We start from the raw sequence: 22,772 nt of genomic DNA, 5'->3' as shown, positions 1-22,772 counted from the left end.
GAACTTTAGTCTGCAGTAATGTGTGTGAGCCCTTGACAAGAATTCTAATTAGCCAGAATTGTGCTTCAGCAAAAGGTGAATTGAATTTAAAGTTTGGAAATAGCCCCCATCTCCCAGATCAACAAGATAACTGCACAAAGCAGCTTTAAACTCTATGCTGAATATTTTTTTAAAAAAGGATTTCAAAATATACAAAATGTTTAACATCATCATTGCGCTTATCTCATAATCACTACCATCATCATCATAGAAAAATATGTTTTTAAACGTAGCAAGGCAGGTCTATGCTACATTGTAACATGACGGTTGTGCCATTACAAATCATTTTCAATGTAAATTTTCGACATTTATTTACAGGCGTCGAACCCTCAGCTTCATGGGTAAGAAGTACAATTCTGCCACCTTGTGGTCTAGTGGCGTACTGCGGCTTGAACAATCACGCGATTGGTATTTACAACGTGGGTCCTTTCGCAGCTTCCGTACTAGTGCAGCGAAGTCAGACGTGTATTTACGTCAAACTGACAGGAAATTTCCCTTTGAATAGCCGAAAGAAACATGAATCGTCTTAAGAGCCCACGTTTTCACAGAGCTTGTTTTTCAACGATAAGTTGCTAATGAATTTATACGCCGACGTCATCGGATCTAACGTTACACCTCTAAAATCATCAATAAAACACCCCGCAATGGACAGCGAGACAGGAATAATCGCAATCGACCAGGGAGGAGAGTGGGGTAAGCGTCTTGGTCTTGGGGGGAGGCTAGCGCTGTAGCTAGCCAGTTGCTTATATAATGTAATAATTGACAAATATGTCCAACAACAAACACGTCAGTAACATGCATTGGTGACAAACCCCTTTACTGGTCAATACTTTAAAAAAAACACAACTCCAAGCACTTCAAGTGAACTAGCTTAGCATTAGCTGATAATAGTTGTGATGATGTAACCTGCCCTGATTGGGGAGTAATGTCAATCATTTTGAGCATTACTGCTCTGTTATTTACAGATATTTGAGTGTACTTTATTACGATGTATAAAATGATATCGAACAGCGGACAGTTCTTATTTTTGTTATACAGTACATATATATATAGATTTTTTTTTAAATGCTAGTGTAATTCTATCCCCAGATTGATTGCATCAGTGTTGCTATCTATCTATCTATCTATCTATCTATCTATCTATCTATCTATCTATCTATCTATCTATCTATCTATGTGTCTGTTATAGTGAGAAAGAATTTGTTCTAAATTGTAATCTATTGTTTTTTTCAAAATAAACCTTCACTCATGATTACGTCCACATCCTGTTGGGCATTGAACCACTCATTTGACAATTTCTGTGCATGTATATTGATTAACATGGATCTTGTGACTGACTGACTGTATTTTTGTTCCAGACTTAAGCCTGTTTGATGAGCTGGACAACCTGGGAGATGCAGATGATCTGCTTGTGGCTCTGGAGAAAGGGAGCTATGTAAGTAACTCAATATGCCATGAGACATGCACACAGTGCACAAAGCTGAATATGTCCGATAGAAGTTATAAGAAGAATTGCACAACAAAAATTCTGACATGGCAGATATTTCCTTGTTAAAAGTGTACAAGCAGGTGCATCATTGACTAGCAGACTTTTATGTAAAGACCTGTGACATGTACAGGAGCGCAGGTGTCAGATTATTGCGTAGGTGTCAGCAATATATAGGTAATAACAAGGTTTTTACACAGTTATATTGCTGGTTGTATGGGAATGCTTCTCTGCTTAGTGCACGTGACACTTAAGGCTCAATAAAATAATGTATGTTGAATTCCAAAGGGGAGTTTTATTTAATGAGCACGTTTGGTTTCTCAGGAAAGTGAGTATCTAGACCTGGACTTTGATATCAACATACCACCCTGGAATGCAGTGGACACGAGTAGCACCTGCACAGGTACCACAACGCTTGATTATTAGCAGTATAATTGTATTTCAGACCCAAACCATTAGAGTCTGTAGAGCCAGTGTTAACTGGCTTCATTGTGGCAGTAAATGGATAATATGTCCATCCATCTGCTCATAAAAGGCCCATTGAAATAATTATGGTTTTATTTATTTCATTCTTTTGTGTCCAGATGGTGAGGTGAGAGTGGACTCTGTCTCACCTGCCCACACTCTGAGTTCTGTCCCCTCTCCTTGCTCTTTGGAAGCCCTGTCCCCATACTCCTTACAAGTAAGTCCCCGTAGTCTCTTGTTTGTCCTTTATAGCTTTCTCCATTTGACTTTTAATTTCCAATTCAAATGCTACCATTGGTATTGATTGAGGGTATTTACATACGTGCCATATGTTCCAAACATTGACAGCTGCTCTTTACTTTGGGGCAGCAATACGCACACTTGGGACACTTGCTAATAAAAGCCTTAAACACCTTGTCTCACGCTGATAATGTGGTGCCAGTCTGTGCGCCGCCCCCGTCGTCAGGAGAAAGGTGCTGACAACTTTAGCCACATTAGCATAATTTAGCAGGCAGATGTTTTCACAATGTGTCCACACGAGGACAAGGGTTATGTTCTGTCTCCCCGCAGCACCATCTGCAAACAGCTCTGCTGACTGAAACCAAGGACAGCTTCACCTTCTGAGTTTTTGCCTACTGACGTTACAACTCGTGCTCACATATTGTGCTTGTAATGCATTGTTTATGAATGTCAGACCCCTTTACAGTCCAATATCTTTTAAAAAAAAACAATATTCTGTACTGTCTTATTATAGTTGCATTATTATTGCAAGAACATTTATTGAAATCTTATATTTCTCTTGGAAAAGGGGTTTACATGCACTTTCATCTGCTTAGGGAAAAGATTAAGTCATCTGATGTTAATTCAATAGCGCAGTAGGACTAATACAGTATTTGAACCGTGATTTGAATTTGCCATATATTTGTTTTAAATTCTTATGACATAGCCCTGAAAGCGTTTGTGTCCTCTTTTTGCCGCCAAGGATGAGGCCTTCTCACCACAGTCGCAGCTCTCTCCTGTTTCGGTGTGCTCGGACTCCAGCGGCTTTTCTGTGAACTCAACCACAGCCAAAAAGCCTCCAAAGAAGCCCAGCCAGACCACCCGAGGTGAGGCGAACTCTGCCGCTGCATATTTGCTCATTCAGCTGTCATCTGTAATTCATCAAGACGATGCTGGCTCATTTTCATGTATGTATTTCTTTTTTTTTTCATTTCTTCTTCACCCCAACCACCCCCACGATGATTCAAATATCAGCTAAACAAACGCTGCCAGTGAAGAGGCCCATTCAGATTGGGCCGAAGGTCTCCATCCAGCCAAAACCGTTGATTACAGCCGTGCCCTTGACTCATGCACAAGCTCCCTTACAAGCCAAGACTATTATCATCCAACCCCTGCAGACAGCAGTGCTCCCTGTGGTTAAACCAGCCCCGATCAACATCCAGCCAGCTCCCCCTACAGGTCAGTCATCATATCGCAACACTTGCAGATTCAAATCAAATCAATCTTTATTTATATAGCGTCTGTTACAATCAAAATTGTTTCTAGGCCCTTTACAGACTCCCTGAGCCTCACCCCCAACAAGCAACAGTGGCAAGGAAAAACTCCCCTTTAGCATGTCCTCCTATGACATTAGCCAGTGATGCACATAGCTTATTTCAGTAGTTGTTGTTTGGATATGACATTTTGGGTATTACATTCTTATCTGCCAGTTTTTATTTTATTAATGACATTAGATTGTTTTGCGTGCTGGCCAGTAGATGGCGCTTTAACCCCAGTTTTCCCTCACCAGTGACCTCTGTCTTTTAACTTTGCTAAGCAATTGTTTTAAAAGTTGAGAGCAGCTTGGGTTATTCTATCATTTCAACGGTACAATTATACATTTTTTCCCTTAACCTATATTAAAAGCAAACACTATTGAAATCATTATGGTGTTGAGTTGTGGTTTAGCCATTGCGATATATGAATTTTGTCATCTCTTTGTGTTGTCGGCAGCACCCACGCCAATATAAATACTTATGTCATTGCCTTGGTTCCAAGTGGGTGGAGTGCCTGACCTCTTGTCAAGTCGAATTTTAGCTTGGCCCTTCTTTCTCTCTGGCTATAGCCAAAATAGCAGATGGCCTGAGCCAAGACATCCAAGTTCAGGACCTGGGATGGAAGTCAACTTGGGTCTGCTCACTTCTGCATTTCTTTGTTTTAAGATCTTCCACAGCTGGGCAGTGGAATTTTTAAATCAGAGTGGGGTGGGGGAGGATATTGACCGATTAATTCACATTTTGCTGTCTGGCCCAAGCATCACAAAGTCCTCAATTACAAAAAAACCTCTAAATTTCTTTTGACTTCCATTCTCATAACTTTTTCCTACCAATGTTGGGCCGGGGCGCAAAACACAGTGTTGGCAGTGTTTTGCTGTGGGAAGTGAAGGTTGTTGGGTCAGGACGAGGACTGGCGTCTCACACAGTCATACTTGGGAAGGGCTCAGCCATGTCCATCAAACCTGACACGCACAAATATCATGTTTTCTGAAAGTTTCTTTCAGACTATGATAACATGTGCATGTTTGTGTGTGTCAGTGCACATAAAATGCACCTCTTCAGTTGGAATGTGGAAGTTTAAGACCACAGGTTGAGATGGTAAACATCTCTCCACCTGTGTTTTAAACTTGGAGGCTTCCCTTAAAGGCAAGGGGTTAATGTAGGTCACCACAGGTCAGGGGGCTCTTTTCATGGAGTCGGACTCAACCATCTGCAGCAGACAGATGTTATTTCTTGTTTGTATTGCAGCAACATGTTTTAGAGGATCATTCAGATATCGTTTTAACCATGGCGATGTTCATCAGGACTCATGAAACACTAAAAGTATGATTTCAGCTCAGAGACTTGTAACTCAAAATGTGTGTCTTTCTCAGGACGTCCCATTGTGCTATCTCAGCCGGGCCAGGTGCTACAGATCCCAGCACCGCAGGCCGTCACTGGTAACATAGTCACCATGCCAACGCTGAAACAGAACATCCCTGTTCCTGTTGCTGCTCCACCGGTGGTCAACCTTTGCAGCCCCTTGACAGACGATGAGGTGAGGCATTATTTTTACAAACATGGCTTTGGTTTTCAAATGTTTGAAATGAAATACTAACCCTCACGTAGGCTCTGCACAATTAATGCGAGGGTCTTTACCAACACGTGACGCCTGCTAATGTGTCTCTTTACCACCCTTATGAAATAACTTATTCTCATCAAGCGGTACATCTCTGTGCACGCCATCTGTGGCTGCTCTCTCATCTGTAGAGCTCTTTACCCATAAGCTCCCTTCTCTGATACTCTTTGATTAGAAGCCATACAGAGAATAGTAATTTATTAAAAGCCATCTTCACAGGACTTCCCCTCATGATTTCTGTTTGTTGTCATTGTGTGGCTGCTTGCCAATCGGCACGTATAGACGTGCCCGGCTGCTAACTGTGAAGCTGTGATAGCAGGAGTAGAGCATGAGGCGCATAAACATTCTCTTTCTTTAAACTGCATTTGGAGAAATGTGGAAAAAACACTTCTTTACCAAAAGAATGAGACAGCGAAATTCAGAAAAGGTGATGTAGTGTGTTGAGCGTTCCCATTTCTCAGTGAATTAATTTGTCATGGCCAGTGTTCACAATGTCTCTTCCAGATGCAAAGTACATCCTTTATATTGTTATCACGTTCATTTATCGTGAGCTCCAATGGTTCCAATTTTCTGGATCTAAAAACCAGTCGGCAGATGATCCAACATAAGTCTCTGCATGTGGATCACAGTGGGCAGATCCATCTGTGTGTTGAAGGGAATCCAGGACAACCACAGAAAACACACACGTCGGCAGCAACGTGCGCTGCGATCCTTGTGCAGATTCTTCATTCGAGCATCTGATACCTGGAGCTGGTTTTGGACCCACGTGTCTGATTTCATCTTTGTAGCATTTGAAGGAAGCGTGTTAGCTCTCTTCCTCGGTACCTCCCTGCCTGTTCCTTGTTGTTTCAGGCTCTGGGCCCCCCGGTTTAGCACTTTCTGATGATTTATTCTTACTGAGGCTGAAAACACATTCTAACTCTTTCTTTACGTGTGTGTTCTTTGAGAACAGCTTTACGTCTGCCATCCTCGAGAACAGCTTTATTTAGCAGACATAACCAAAAGTGTTACATTTCAGCTTTGTCTCTTAAATCACCGTGATCTCCATGGCGACACTGAGCCAGCCAAAGAATACAGATCTTATAGGACTCATTTTGGTTTGGCCCTGATGTGTTTCCCATGACTGCAAAAGAAAATTAGTCATAACTTCTTTAAACAGCGTTCAATTTTGCCCATATCCACAATTCGTAGTGACGTTAACTGTGTTTTCTGTCAGACCTTTTTAATGATTCTCCTCAGCTGCAATTTCACAAGTTGTTGTTCTGTTAGTGGTGACGTTTGACCCCCGACTATAAAAATAACTGGCTTCCAAATGGGCCCGAAAGGTGCATGTCTAATTATATTGATATAATTGAGCCCAGGGACGTTCTTTTGGTGCCAGACCTCAAATACGATGTCCCAGAGGCCAGCACAAACAGGCCTCTCCATTTTGTAAATCTAACACTGTCAATAATAAAGTTTATAAAAGGTAATTAAAGGGGGCGGGGCTGCTCACATTAACGTTTGGAGAGAAAATAAAACTTTTGTAGGTGAGAACCTGGTCAACTCAGTTTCTTGGGTGGTTTTTCACCATCTGTCTGATTACTCACCTCAGGATTTGGGTCACGTCAGCCATATAACAATGCATTAGAAATGTTTCCCTTTGCCATACTATCACGGTCTGCCTTTGAATTGGTTTCTTTTTGTAGCCTGCCAAGCACTTGAGCCTGGTTGTGCTGTGTGAGTGTTTGGACCTACTGCAGCTGTGTTCACTTTAAACCCTCACTGCGGTTTGGCAGCACAGTAGTGAGCAGAGCAGAGGAGTGTCATGCATGTTAAAGTTGTCATGGTAGTATCAGTCACAGCATGTTGCACGTACAGTTCTGTTCACGGTGACCTGTGTGCTATAGCTTCAGCTATAAATCAAATTACATGCTTCACGCAGGTGTTCCGGCGGATGAGACGCTTGTTACAGCTGTAAACAGCCATTAGGGGTTGGGTCACTGTGCTGTATTGTACTATGATACAACTGGGGATTTATGAGTGAGAACAAGTGAGAGAAACAAAGTGGCCACTGTGGAATCGCAGATCTGAACAAATTCTTCCCTTTCTATGGTTGGAGGATTCACAGAGAAACCCCCAGGTTTGCTAATGTGATGGAAAATGGGAAGGGCTTTCCCCCCTTCTCCTCCAAACCTTGACACGATGAATGAGTTCAGGTTTACGTTGTTCCGGCTTCAGAGTACTTTAAAGTGACTTTTAGCCACAAGCCGGCTTGATTAAAACCATTTCATCTGGTTGAAACTTGAGATCAGGATTCTTCTCTGTTGACTCACTTTTTTTGCACTCTTCTTCACTCAAAAAAAGGGAACGCTGTTGTGGAGTCTGTTTGTAAGAACAAACCCCTGGTGTTGTGAACTGCAAGATATTGATAAGGTTCCTCCAATATTTTGAAATCCCCCTCATAGGCTTTGGATTAGAAGCTGCAAAACATTTTGGCTGCCTGCTCATTGAGCTCATTTTCTGACAGCATTTTTCAAAAATCTCAGTTCAGTCAGACAAAATATTCCCGCTTTGCTTTTTTACTTCCTTAAATATATAGTTTCTTTGACATGAGCCACGATAGATAAATGTTAAAGTGATTGACATTACCTGTGACAGAAACTTTGCTTGAATTTCTTGCAGGTCCTGATTCTTTCGCATGCTGTGATGCGCTGACATTGCACCAGCAGAAAATTAAACATGTATTCATTTGTTTTCTGCTTCACCTTCATTCATTAAAAGCCTAAATGTTGAGCAACATTTAGCATAATAGTAATATCCATGGTGTGTGTATCTTGCTCATGAGAACATCAGTAATTGGTATATTCAAACAATGTTGCTTAAGAAAACTGGCAGGCTGTTGTCCCTGCTCCAAATCTTCTGGTACCGTTGAGAAGTTTCCTCTGCTCTCCACTCCCTGGTAACTGCTTTCTTACAGGGTTCCCAGGCTTGGGATGGTGGCACGGCTCCCAGATCTGGGCTGGGAGACGGTGGGGTTTCTCAGGAGACAGAACATAAATATGGGGATCCAAATAGCTTAATCACCAGTGGGGCCATTACATCCAGGATCTCCAAAGGCTTGCCCTGGTGTTTGTGTGTGAAGAATGGCAGTAGATGGGTATCTGGGGACTGGATGGTCTTCCACGGTGTTTGGATAGTCACCGCATCTAAGGGTCTTGACACCTTTGCAATAGGTCCTGTTAGACAAAGTGCTGTTTTGGTTTGCATGTAAAACTTTGTTTTTCCGCTACTCAGCTCAGCGACCTTTAATGGAGGAAATCCCACTGATGTCTCAGACTGGAAACAACTGTTAAACAACTATTTATTTATTTAGTTATTGTTTTCTTTTATAAATGTTTATTCATCTGCCTTGTATTTATTTGAATTTTGTGGGTTTGGGCTTTCTCAGTTTATAATGAACCAAAAACGAAATGGAAAAAGTTTTATTTAGTTATTTCCCGGTAAAAACAAAACCAGCAATGGAGAGTGCTTTACAGTAGTTAAGGATTGCTTAACCAACCTTTTCTCTTTCATCAGCAGACCTCCATTATTTGTACTGCTTCTGTTTTTAGATGTCTCACACGTGAATATATTTCTTTGTGCTGCGCTCTGCAAACATGACTTTCTTCACATATAGAAAAGAGGTAGCGGAGGGGCCTCTGCAGCTCACAGAGGATGTCAGTGTAAATATTTTTAAGCAGAAGCTTGATTGTGCGCCCTTAAGGGCTCTTTTGGGCCGTGATTTGTTGCAAAGGTGCAATTTACCATGTGCAACACATCCTGGACATGGAACCCTGGAAACCGCTGGGGCCTTTTGTGCATTGTATGGAGGAATCTGAAATTCAGAATGACACGGCAGAGCTGAGAAGCATTAAATGTGGGGGTCTTCACTGTAAATAAGATGCTTATTCATAGATTTTGCTTACTAAACTCCTTGTGTCTTCAGTTCATGTGTATGCGTTATGCAATCCAGAGGGTTTGGTACCATTCATCAATAGGATTAGACTTTCTTTGGAGACATCTGCAATCCTTTTCTTCAAACAGATAAAACCAAGATAAACTTGGAGGAGAATGATAATTAACCTAATTACATTTTTGAACTAGAAAACTTGGACTTTGACTGTGAATTCTTTGGATCACTGCCTGTGACTTCCCGGTCCAGTCCAGTGCCTTGATGCCCACTTCTGAGGACAGATCAGAGGACTGTCTCTTGCCTTCACAACTAAAACCAAGCCATTGAATTTTGCTATGAATATTTGATCATTTGAAAATAAAAATGCTCTGATCAATGAAACGGAATACAACAGGGGCTCTGCTTAGGAAATTGGTTGAATTAACAGGAATTTTTCAAAAGAAAGAAGTGATTTTATTCCAAATGCTTTAGGAAGCGCAGACACTCTTTACAAATCTTACCCACCACTCTGCAATTTGTTCAATCTGGCATTCATTTTATTGCTTTCTTACAATAATCACCTCTCTTTCCTCCCTTCGCAGGTGTTGAGTGAATCCATGTGTGATGAGAATGTGTAGTGAGTCATGAGCCCGTCGCTAAACGACTCCTAATTTTCTCTTCTTTGTTGCCATCTTTCCAGTCGAAGGTCTCCCAGAGGCAGCAGCGTATGATAAAGAACCGCGAGTCGGCATCGCTGTCCCGAAAAAAGAAGAAAGAGTACCTGCTCTCGCTGGAGACTCGTCTGAAAATGGCTTTGTCTGAAAATGAGGTGCTCAAGTGCGAGAATGGCAACCTCAAGAGACAACTCGAGGGTCTGTTGAATGAGGTGAGAAGCCACAAGATTCCTGAAAGTGTTGTCAATTTTCTTTTAGAGAATAGTTGTTTAAGCATATCAGCAATCTGTTGTTTGTGAATAATAACCTGCACGATTCCTTTTTTTTCCCCTGCAGAATGTAGCAATGAATGCAAAGGTTCCCAAGAGGAGAGCTGTGTGTCTCATGGTGGTGTTGGTGTTCCTTGTGATTAATGTTGGACCAATGAGGTAAGCATATGGTGCATATTTGGTTGCTATGAATCCCTTTTAATACGGCCCTGAAGAGTATTAGCCTTGTAGGAAAATCAGTTGGGGGCAACATGCTGTGGATGCACAAGCAGGGCAAATTGGAAGCCTACAAGACTATAATTATCCCCCTTATAATTATCCTGTTAATAGTAAATTGAATTCTGTTTATTGACTCCAGTACAGAACATTTCCTTCTCGCACCGTTTTATCTGACAGATTTAATGACCAGAATTAGACCAAAGTAGTTGTAACGCGTGTCTTACGATATTTTTCCAACACATTACCTAAGACTTTTTTGTGATTTATCACATTCACTCACATTGGGCTCCTGATAAAGCTGTAATTGAGTTCAGCTGAATGGAAGAATGGAACAATTGATACAACCTAGAGTAATGCTTTCCAGTACACGTCCGGGCCTTGTCCAGCATAGACCCCCATCCCAGAGGTTTAAAAAGGAATCAACAAAGAATAGCTCATCTGCTTCAACTGGCTCTTTTATCTTCCTCCTCCGTTGGTTTTGCCAGGTTTATGAGACTTTGGGACTAATGGGTGAATAAGAAAGTAAACTTCTCCCATTTTAGGTGTAATAAGAGAATATTGTATGGATGAATGGATGAATAAGTTGTTTATTATCATTAAGTTTTCCGTCATCATTTGCAGCAATTACAATAGCCAAATTAGCATAAGGCCAGTAAAAGCTGTACAGAGTCTGCCCAGTAACTCAGCACAGCAGATGGAGGGATTGTGTAATTATAAAAGCTCCATCCAGCTTCAGCTGATGATAAATTCTCTGTTCTCATGACACAAAAATGTTTTCTTGCAGGAATAATGAACGATGCCTCAAAAGTTCTAGCTCGAGTCTACATATTCAATTGTCATGTGATAAATTCAGTTTTCAAGCGATGCTGTGGAAAAAAAGATTTGATATTCAGTTTTCTGGGACTGGGGAAACATTTTTCAGCCCCTGTGCCATTAATGTTTGCTTGATTCTACATGTGTCTTTACCTGTGCTTGCATCTGCGTGTTGTGTGCCAGCGCTCCCCTTTGGAATGTCAAACATGCCCCCCCCCCCCCCCCCCCACCCGAATCCTTTGAAATGAAAATAGCAGCCACTGTAGTAATGCTGTTTGAAGAGCCTGTGTGCTTTTGCCAGTGTCCCAGCATGTGTTTGATTGTACAGTCCAGATCAGAGTTCAGATCTCCTTGCTAAGACCCTCCTGTGCACAGGATGAGGGCCACATGACATTCTGCCCACACTTCCTGTGCTGTTTTGTGCTGCTCTTTTTTCCTTTTTTTCATCTTTCCTGACTTCCCTCACTGTTCTTTATCTTTGTCCATCGCTCAACCCGCCTATTCTTTTCCAACAGTGTGTTTCAGAGCAGCTCCAAGCATGAAGTCTTTCCCACTCAGCACCGAGGCAGACACCTGTTGGACTTTGCCTCAGAGACAGAAACTGAGGCTGCAATGGGGCCCGATCCCCTTAGCAGTGGCCCCTCTGAGATCGGCGACAGGTAATGAGCTCAGTGCCCCACCCTTGACACCTCTCACAACATAATACTGTGTCAGTGAGCCAGGATGCACCTGTGTCTGGAATCGGTCTCAACTAGTCAACTCATTACGGGCACGTGTAAACACGTGCTGCACATGGTAACTAATTCAGTCCAAATGCCTGCCTCTCAAATACCTCCCGGCCCCTTGAGATAGGGCCAAAACTGGTGCTTAATGTAACAGTGTAGGAAATTTGGGTTGGGCTTTGTTTGACGTGCGGCTTTATAATGCCAGTAACAGCTTATTTTCTAAAGAGCTGTGTATTTTTCTTTCTTCTCTAAATGCCACAGAGACCAGGCAGTTTCATTTTTAAATTGCATAAATAACATTCTTGTTCGGAACATTACCTGAAAACCCCCGTCTGGGGAATGTTTTGTAAGGTGGCCAGACCGTTTGAGTGGCTGTGCCAGCCTGTGTTATGTCAGATCTCTATATGGAGTCATGGTAAAACGTTAATGCAAACCATTCGGCGGTATCGTATTTCCCCACCAGCCTCGAAGCTGCTCAGGCAGGAAGGAACATATTAGCCATTACTGGAAGGGCTGACGGCACCAAATGTAGCCGGGGCGAAGATGACGAGGGTGACATGCAACCTCATCTAGAGGATCTTGCAGTAGTGGAATGTTAATATAGGTCTTAGGAGGACTTTTGAGAACGGTAGATGATCTATATCATCACCTCAAGCAATATGTTTGCTCACTGAGGTTATATTCATCACGTATGTTATACTAAATTCTGCCATGTTTAAGTAAGAATCCCAGGAAGTTAATGAAAATATCATATAGAATCCTCGCATAATTCAGGCATTGTGATCTGCCTTGTGTCCCAGTTCTGAGGATAAGGCTCTGGTGGTCGTGAAAGACCCCATCTTCCTCAGACCCCCCCCTCCATGTCGGCCTCCCGTGAACAGGACCAAGTGTTTAGAGTAAGTTATGGATCACATTCATTCTTGTGCATAAAATATCAAAACTGTTGCTGACGTGCCTTTGTTTACAGACTAGCTCATGAGCTGAGGGGCTGGGTCCAGCGTTATGAGGTGCAGCAGACCAAATCTAGACGCATGGGTAACGGCAATCACAAACCCACCGGGACCATACTGGTAAGTCGCAGCGTGCTTCAGGAAACTGGAAGGCGTCTCTAATGGGTCGCGATAAAGTCAGCACTCGCTGTTTGCAAAAAGACTTCATAAATTTAACTTTAATTGAGTCATTAGTTTTTAATATAAAGGTGTTTTTGGCCAACCCAAGCCCTTTCACCACTGTTTCACCTTAGTGCACACCTTCCCTTCTTCTCCTCTCCTTTTTTCTTTATTGGGCTGAGTCAGCAGCCATGAGAAAGTAAACACAACACTCAGAGGGGAGCTGAAGGATTAGTGGCCCCCTGCTTTTTCCATCATTGTTTTCAAAGTCACAGTAGGTCTAACGCTCCAGGTGCTGCCACCTTTATATGTAACCATTCTTTATTTTACTGTCAACTTTACTTCCCTGTGCTTGTAACTGGTCACCTGGGCTGTGCGTGCAGATGTTTTAAGATGCAGGTTCAGGCTTCTGTTATTTTGCTGTCTCTCTCTTTCTCCTGCTCTCTAGCAGACAGATGCAGTGTGATTAGAGTTTGTTGTATTTCCCTCCTAACAGAAAACCGTGAGTAAAGACGCTGAAAATGCCCAGATTGTAACGGTCCAATACACAGACGCAGAGAAGTGAGTACAGTCTTGTTGCATTGAAACAAAGGTTCCAGTTTTATGTGAAGCTGTTAACTTTGACTGATGGAGTGTTTTCTGACAGCTGGAGGGCAGAGCACTGTAGATTTCTCATAACCTGCGTGCAGCAGCACCTCTTTGTGAACTTCATCAGTTCAGAGCTGCAGACGGGAGAGTTTACTACCAGCACAATCCACAGTAATCGATTGTGACTTGCCATAGTTGGATATTACCCTATTTTAAGTATAATTGTAACTATAATGAGAGCTAGCGTTTCTATTTTTAGTTTTACATTTTTGGCATTTGCCCTCCTTTTTCATCTAATCGGTGACTCCATCGCTACTGCAGAGATTTGGCTGTCAATACGAGCATTTTTTTTCCTTCTGGAGGAAAATATTTAAGGTTGCGCAAATGGACTGAATTGATTTCTTGGCAAACTGCAGTTTTTCTGTTCCCAGTTTAAAGTCATTAGTCTATGAAACATTTATCAGAGGGAAAATTAATTTCAGCAGTTCACCTTTGCCTAAGCCAGCCTACAGTTTTGAGGGTTTGGGCTGGATGGTCAGGTTTCTGTGTCGGTTAAAAAAAAGTTCTTAGAAGTGATTTCCTTCATCCCTCAGGAATCCCGGCAGTGAGCTGCAGGTGTACTACGCACCTCATCGCACCTACAGTGACTTCTTTGACGAAATCAATCGCCGCAGCGACACTTTCTACGTGGTGTCTTTTCGCAGGGTGAGTGTCCACTGGTGTGGTTACCATAAAAGATTTTCAATCAACGTTTTCACACGCACTCTTTTATTATTGTGCATGCAGACAAACTGACAAAATGACTCTATATAGCAATTATAAGCCAGATCTTCCAAATAGAGGCGTGATATAGAATTGTGGTAGGGCATAACTATCTCTTTTTTAGTCCCTTTTGATTTATTTATTTTCAACTGCGACCACATGTAATTTTAATCTTCTTGATCCACACACAATTGATTGTTCCACATAAAAGAGTCTGTTTTTAATTTTCCATCTTGATATGGTTAGGCTTGGACATCACACTCGTTGGCTTTTAATCTTGGATTTCCTGTCCTATTTTTAAAACTTTCCCTTGGTAAAGAAATCACCTATAATGAATATACGTTATTGATATATGCACTGTGTGTTTCAGGATATGATATTAGAAATGTTTCTTTGTCAAATACCAGGTTTCCAAGACCTCTCGTCAATAAAGGAAGTCACAATGCTCCCTCATTAAGTTGGCATGGTTACAGCCAGAATAATAATAACAATGGTGTATCTGGGTTGAGGGGCCTGATAGTTAGTCTCTCAATATGCATGAAGAAATCTGACACTTTAGCTTGTTTCTGATTGAATATATTTGCTATGCAAACAAAGCTTGAATAGTGTCTTCATCGCTAGATCTCTGTGATTAAAGTTTGACGTAGTTTTGTACTGTGCTTAAGCAGCAGGTTTTGGCAGAATAATCAAATATATCAAAATAAATAATGAGAGCACATCTTACTGTTATCCACTGTATAGTTTTTTTTTTTTAAATTCTGACAGACCTTTGTCAGCTTTCTTCAGTTAGTTTTCTTCTCAGTATTTTGTTTCCTGGGTTTCAAGGGTTTACATGCACGTCAGCAGAAAAGTTCTCTTTTTTCCAGTTGGTGTGATCCTGTTACAAGACCGTCAGAGCTCTGGAATGAATTTGGAATTTGGATTTAAAGCCTATTGCTGTATAAAATTTGACTTTTGTCCCTTTATCTCTATTTTATCTGGGCTCGTTTCCACTCGCGTCGTCAGCTGAGGTCGTTCCGGAGTGACAGAGACGGCCGCGTGTTAGCCGAGGTTGCTGTCAACCATAAATGCACATTAGCTCCCTTAACTCTGTTTTACTGTAAAATGTGGTGAGGTGATGGAAACCACACCACAACCCAAAGTACCATTAATCTTTCCCGACACATTCTTTTATCACCTGCATCTCTGCGCGAGTGTCTGCTGAGGTGAGGTGGTGGAAACACTGGCCACTCTCACTGCGGACAGGCTCCTATAAGAGTCCCGAAACTTTCACTTGTTCCGCTGACGGCTGCTGCTGTCGCACCAGGTTTGCTAATCTGCCAGACCAGATGAAAACAGCTTCACGGTCAATTGTAGCATTCATTTTCTTAATGTTATCACTAATTGCTTTCATCAGGCATCACATCAGTTCCTCAAAGCTCAGTTCTGGAATTTTAAATCTCTCAGATTTAAAAATGTTAATGAGACCTGAATAGTGTAACAGTAACATGCAGCCTTGTGTAAATGCTGTTATTCTTTTCTTAGCCTAAGATTCTGATCTGTCTTCAGCACAATTGCTCTCATTTTTCATTTCAGCCACACTCAGTTTTGCGAGGAAAGGTAGGCGGAGCTGACCGGGATTCTCTTTATTCCTTGTGGACACAAAAGCTTTAATATTGAGTTTGAAAGAAATCCCACAGGCTTTCATTTCTTTGCCAAGTTCATTATTTTGGTATTTTAAGGGGCCATTTTAAGTGTGATGCATTTGAAAGGCTTCTCTCAGGATAGACTGATAAGTATTTCCAACAGTGTGAAGGTTTTAAGAAGAAATTTCTGAGCTCCATTCTGGAAAACTTCCAGCCAGTCCTATTTGGCTTTTCTCTTAGGGGGTCAGTTGTAGTTCTCATTGCCTGACGTGAAATTTTCTCCTTTGTTTTTAGGATCATCTTCTACTTCCTGCCACCAGCCACATTAAAGGAAGTCGACCGAAGATGTCGGTGGTTCTGCCAGCTATGAATATCAATGGTATGTACGGCAACAGCACCAGCAATGTGCGTCTTTAAAAGAAAACACTATTCGTAATATTAGAAGCTTAAAAATGGTGGTGTGGTTTTAGTTTTGCTGCTGGTTTGCTTGAGAATTGTGGTTTATATGAATCTTTTTTACATTAAAAATATGCAGAGAGCAACTTTTTGTCGCAAAGTCAAACATCTGTTATTTTAAATCCTTTGCCAAAGCAGCAAACACACTGCTGAGTAAGCACTAAGCTGGATAGAATAAATCCCTTTGTATTCAACAAAGTACTGGGGATTTGCAAAAAGAAATTGTATGATGTGCACCAACACAAGTTTACCTTTGCATGGTTGCAAGATAGATTGGAAGAAAAGTCTGGTCTGCATGGATGATCTTCATGATGCTGTGAAGTCACCTGTGCAGCAGATAGGTGGATAAAAGAGTGGATTCCAGTCATGAGATGGTCTACTCTGCCTGCACCTGTGGTTCAATATAATGGTGTTGGCTCTCGTTCTGTACCAGTTTCAGCTTATTTGAGCAACAGTTTTCCTCAGTAGGAGATGTTCATGACCTCGTTTTGAAGGCTACCTCCAGCAGGATTCAGCCTTTTTAGCTGAGCAGCTTTGGGAAGTGGAGAATAGCATCATTTGCTTGTAGCCTTAGTATCTATAGTATCTCCCGCAACTGCATGTTGTCATTGTTCAGAACCTTTCGTTTTGCTCTTTTCCTTTAAAATTCTTCTCAAAATAAAGAAAAGGCGTCAATCTGAGGTCTCCAGTCAGCAACCTGTACAGAAGAAGTTTTTATCTGGGCTGTCAGCGTAGGAAGAAGAAGAATATGGGCCGTTGTTGTTATTGGCTGTCAGCGCTGCATTTTTTCAGAAACGTTATCTTGCCCTCCGACTGCCAACCTAACACAACAGATTAGCGATTCAGCTGACTTTGAGGAGACGCAGCTCGGGGAATGTGAGCCTCTCTCGCAGGGCAGACGTGGCGATAGGGAAATGGCTTTCTTTTCCCGTGAAGGCGGCGGTTGCGATGAAGATTGATGAAGGTAAACATTGTTTTTGGTTGGTCTTGTCAGGAAAGAATGTTAAGGTCCATGCTGGTCAGTTGACCCAGCGGAGTGGTGGTAAATAGTGAAACCCAAGACCACCCTTTCAGCCAATGTCGAAACCATCAAACAAAGCTGGTATCCAGGGACTGAAAAGATTCATACCAGCAGATCCTTGTTTGAATGATCTGCTGCATAATTTCTCACAGGTTTTGCATGAAAATCAACTGTTTTGACCAGATTGTGACAAGAGACATAAAGAGGGATGACAGTTTTAGGTTGCTATGGTTACAGATTCTCCATTACACTCCATTACAGTTGACTTCACAGCATCTCCATTTAGCTCTACTAAATGTCTTTTTCTTATATTCAAGGACAATATATTGATACATGATCAATAACAGACTTATCTATTTTGATTACTTCATTTCAAAAATGTCTTTTTCACTGTCTGACTGGGATTTTACACTTTACTTCTCTTTCAGTGTGTGAGCATTGATCTCAGGCCCCTCATCAGCCAATATTCACATTAGCTTTGTCTCCATCCTCGGAGTCTGATTTGAGTTTGAAACAAGTGTCCTACTGTGAATAGTTTTAACATTGTGGAGTAATTTGAGCTAACAGGGAATCACATGAATGAGAGGGAGACTGTGCAGCTGATAGGTAAGAATGTGTGTGTCCTTCACTATTCGTCTTTAAGCCTGTCCATGACCAGGATTGGCTAGTATGGATGTCAGTGGTGGTTGTTCTATTGATGTCACTCATGACTGGCTTCAAGTCAAATGTTAAACGCATCTGAGGCGATTAAATGAAGATGTACAGAGCATATTTATCCGGCCGAGAAAAACAGAAACAGTATTTCTTTGTGGAGCATTATTGCTTCACAGCGGATAATTCTTTCCAGCTCCCAGATTCTGCTTTTCTTTTAGACATGCTTTCCCTCTCTAGTCACTAAATGGTTTTCATCTGGAGGAGGTGGACAGGCTTTGTTAATTTGCAGTGAGCATTTTCTCCATCTTGGGCAATAATCAAACATCCAAGATGGAGACTTTGATGTAAACCATCTCCTGTTTCTGCCCTGACGCGCATCCACGGTTCAGAGGTTCTGTTCGAGTTACTCAACCTCTACGTCCCTGATCGTCCTTCAGAATCTGTCTGGCTCAACAGTGGCTCCTCCTGTGCTGAATGGTGTGTTTATTTAATGTTCTGCTGATTAGTAAGTCAATCAAGTGGAAGCAGCATGCGTATTTAGAGGAGAGAAATGTTTTGGTGATGACATCATTGACAAGTGGATCAACCTTTGGTAGTACAGCTGTGGAGGCAACTTTCTCCGGGGGGTTGAGGGAGAACCCCTACAGTGAAGCCACAGTGTCTTAGTTTCTAAAATGTAGCTTTTGCGTGGGTAGGACTGTACACAGACCCTTTTTGCACCTCAACATGTTGAGTACTCTTTGGATGGACTCTGCTGGGCTCACCATATGTTTCTGCCTCATCTACATGAGTTCAGAGTTTGCGTTTGCCTGGAAGCCGCCCAAAGTTTTCTCAGGTTTCTTCAGACATTTCAGTGCCAGACTTGGAGGTTTTATCAGCGAATACCAGCCCGCTGCGTCGTTGAAACTTCCTGGAACATCTCCAGATGGCATTTGTAAAAGGCGGAAAGAGCTGGTGGAGATCGAGACGGTGGATTTGGCAGCGCCTTCAAAGAGCTGCTGTTTGGACTCTGGCCTTGTGGCGGCGTGTTTCCTGTTTCACTCTTCATTCGGGTGAATAGAAATTAGGCTTTCACTAATTTGGTGAAAGGTTAATGTGATCAACATAGGACATTAATGATGAGTCTTCAGGCTAGTGAGGTTAAGGTCCACAAATTACTCTGTCATTATGTTGTAAATACTGGGCATAAAGAGACTGTGGGGAGGAAACAAAAAACCAAGACTTCATGGACTCACTGTAATAGACATGTTGTCTGTGCACACATGTATCAGTGACACATTTGTTATTCAGTTGACATTTTATTTTTGACCCTCCAGGTAGTGAAAGGCTGCTGTTCTGCCTGCTTTTCCCCCCATCTCTATTGATTTCTGGGGCATTTTCTGGGGCTTCAGCTGCTAAACACTTCATTCTGTCCATCAGGTTGTCATTAACTCTGTGCACATGGTGCACACTTGCTCAATTGAATTGCTTATGCTCAACGTTGCTCCTTGGAGCGGCTGGAAATATTGAGCTAAACAAATATTACATGGGCAGAACAGTGAAAGCAACTCACTGAACACGCTGATCTACAAGAAGTGATAGTAGAGTTGTGCAAGTCTCCATGTGTATAATCTAATATAATTCCAAGGGCTCCGTGGGTGCATATTATTCACCTTTTCCACCACTGATCATCTGTTGTGCATTCTGCCTGTTCTGTTTATCACTGCCCTGAAATTAACAAATGATGGTTATGTCACAACTGTTTATTCCCAATTAAATAGAATCCACAGGCTGGGCTCTACGGTGACTACAAGGCCTTGAACCGAGGCGGGAGCAGGGGGCTCCTTTGTGATCTCATCAAGCTGTACACAGAGACCACAGTTGCAGGCCCGGTTCTAATTGGTGATCGACATAGTGTGAGAAAGAGCAGAATCCTAACTTTGAGGACGATTTCCAGATATGTCTGTTTAAACACTGAAGCCACTCGGAAAATTCCAGTTTCAACGTAGGTACAAAGAAGGAAGTTCAGCTGCAGGCGGACTCAGCACTTCACCTACAAAGCACCTAATTATGGGACTATCCGCGGAGTCTCCCGAGTGTGGAAAGGACCGGAGGATTACATCTGAAGTTTCACATCTGTGCAAATCCTACAGAAAGGCTGACGCGCTGATGGTTTGTACAGGTGGACTGCAGCTTTTAAACAACTTGAAGGCGTTTTTCAGGATGCCTGTTTCTCCATTTCATGGCCACTCACACACACACACACACACACACACACACACTTAAAATGGCAGAGGTGTATTTGACGTGTGCAGTCCATATGGGGATTGTTATCATCTTGACTGTCTTACCAGCACACAAAGGAAGCCGAGAGTCATAAACTTGTCTGTTAATGTAAATCAAGCGGCGATCTCTCCTCGGGATGTTTCAAAGCCCCGCCCTGTTTTAAATGATGACATTTACAAGCATGTCCGTTCGGACGGCACTCTTCAGAGAAAAGCCTGGAAGAAAAGGCCCCAAACTCTCAAGAGAGATCACTTTGTAGGTCAGACGTCAGGATGGTCTCGTTGGAAACGTTCCTGCGATTTTTGCGTTCCGCGTCGTCCAGTTTGTTGCTGCCTCTGAGGTTTCCTCACACACAACGGTCTGACTCATCATCTGTACAAACCTCTCTCAAGTTGCAGTTTTACACCCCTCAACTCAGCAGAAAACAAAGGATCCTGGCTCCTCATCTGTCGTCACTGTTATCATTTTCATCTCTCTCCCCCACACTAATTAGAAGACATCAGCCTCTTTTGTGGTGCAGTTGTATGTTCTTTGTACGATGGAGGGATCCAGTACGGGGCTCTCTCTGACTCCGCATTCAGCCGAGGTTGTGGTTTATTTTCCTCTGGCGTCCTGATGGGATGCTCTCTTAAATACTCTGGGTCTGTTTCTGCGAGAAGTGTGATCCAAAAACCTGTCATTAATAATAGTGATATAAATTTAGTGAACAGCTAGTATGCTGAGTTGATAAAGGTTTTGGGACTCCGTGGCAACACAAAAGCACAGACAACACATTTATTAACACATTGATAACCAAGAATCTCCCTTTCTGTCTCACAGACAGCATCATCCAGGACAAAGACTATGAGGTCATGATGCAGATCGACTGTGAAGTAACGGACACCAGGATCCTCCACGTCAGGTCCTCCGCCATCCCACCTTTACTCAGGGTCAACCACACGGACACGGTTTACCAGCACTCCCCGACTACTGAAACCACGGCGGCACCTCCGGTCGGGGTGTTAATGGGATCAGCCTGAGACCATCGGAGGCATCTTTATTTAATGCTCCTCATCATTACGACAGGGACTCACAGCTTTAGGCTGACCCATTTTTGTTCCCTTATCTGCTTCATCACTGTTAGTTTTAAAAGAAAAATCAGCCATCACAGTGCAAAGGTTGCACAAACTGCATCAGTCGGCCAGATTCTTCATTAGGGCTGATATCCGGAGGTACTCTGGGGCTCCTTGTGTGGCAGCTAGGACCTCTGCCTGTAATCTCACTAGTCCCATATATGGGTAATTGCAGAACAGCAGGGGTCTGAGCATTGAACCCTGAGTCACCCCATCATAACACAAATAGTTTTAGCCCACAGCACCTCTGCTCAATTCTGCAAAGTTTTGATTTGGGGGGAAAAACCCTCGACTGTCAGTGGAGAATGCAGAAACTCTTGTAGCCTGAAAATTAAAGAAAGATAAAATATAAGAAATATTTCATTTTGTTTATGCTTCAGAAGAGCAGAAGGGTGTTTGCTGTTTTTTTTGTAGAGTAGAGTAGCTAGTTAGTTAAAAAAAAACAAAAAAAAAAAACAAAGCTCATTTACATCAGGAAGTCAGGTGATCTTTAAAAGAAGCAGGTTAAGCACTATTATCAGTTGTTTGGTTTTTATTCATTTCCAGATTTTACAGCTGGTTTTTTTGCTTCTCTGTGATGATAATGTTTTTATTTTGGGTTTTTGGTCTTTATATTACCAGCTCTTGTGAGAGTATTCATTAATCCCTATTTTTTATGCCTGGCAGGGATTTTGTTGTCAATTTTACATAAGTGAAATACTATATGTTTGAAGGATACAGACTGAAAGTTTTATTTAGTGCAATGAAATGGTTGCAGGAAATTGTATCAAATGTGAAATGCCCATTTTAACATGTAGTCACTAAACAATCTGTCAGCTTTTTCCATCCTAATGGGATTCCTTGCAGTTTTATCACAACCTCAGCCTACAACAGATTTGAATTATCCAAGTTGCACTATGCATGCAGACGCTGGGAATACTGGTTCTGACCCCAAATGCCTTATTCAACCTCGTTTGGAGAAAAAAGACCGTAAACATCGTCAGAATTGGAGCCTTCTTCCTTCAAGCATAAAAGGTATTTGTTGGAGCCCGACGTCTCGTTGGTTGGCAACATACCACTGCACAGATTATTATGCCATAGTTTATAGAAATGCCTAAAAAAAACATTTAAAAAAGACCTGTGTTTATTATATTTGTTTATGTGTGTGGGCGGGTGTAATTATTTCACCCTCTTTTAGTTTCAAAGGATAAATATTCACTGAATGGATTTCTCAAGTCATGCTATAATTTCCACTTTTACGTGTTTGACTTTTTGTATTTTGTTTGAATAAACCAAAATAAACACTGGATTTTCTTGACCCATTGTGTCTGTACCATTTATCTGCATTTTCTTGGCCGCTCGTTGAAAAATTACAGGCTAAAATAAAATCTGTTTGGGGATTTTTTTAAGCACTGGTAGTGCCTCGTCAGTTCCCCTTGTGACTA

The 22,772-nt window shown here is 42.0% G+C and overlaps 1 protein-coding gene across 1 annotated transcript; it reads left to right on the top strand.

The window, feature by feature from the left end:
- Positions 1 to 485: 485 nt before the first annotated feature.
- atf6 (activating transcription factor 6) lies at positions 486 to 22,645 on the top strand. Its single transcript, XM_003974115.3, has 16 exons — positions 486 to 732; positions 1,398 to 1,474; positions 1,850 to 1,928; positions 2,110 to 2,207; positions 2,973 to 3,096; positions 3,245 to 3,448; positions 4,899 to 5,062; positions 9,757 to 9,942; positions 10,067 to 10,158; positions 11,547 to 11,690; positions 12,557 to 12,652; positions 12,724 to 12,826; positions 13,362 to 13,426; positions 14,047 to 14,158; positions 16,135 to 16,219; positions 21,056 to 22,645. The coding sequence occupies exons 1-16, from the start codon at positions 615 to 617 to the stop codon at positions 21,253 to 21,255; spliced, it is 1,947 nt and encodes a 648-aa protein (XP_003974164.2). The 5' UTR covers positions 486 to 614; the 3' UTR covers positions 21,256 to 22,645.
- The last annotated feature ends 127 nt before the right edge of the window (positions 22,646 to 22,772 follow it).

This window comes from Takifugu rubripes, chromosome 20 (genome assembly GCF_901000725.2).
Source record: "Takifugu rubripes chromosome 20, fTakRub1.2, whole genome shotgun sequence".
Classification (NCBI taxonomy): Eukaryota; Metazoa; Chordata; class Actinopteri; order Tetraodontiformes; family Tetraodontidae; genus Takifugu; species Takifugu rubripes.
This window is presented reverse-complemented; position numbering and strand designations above follow the sequence as displayed.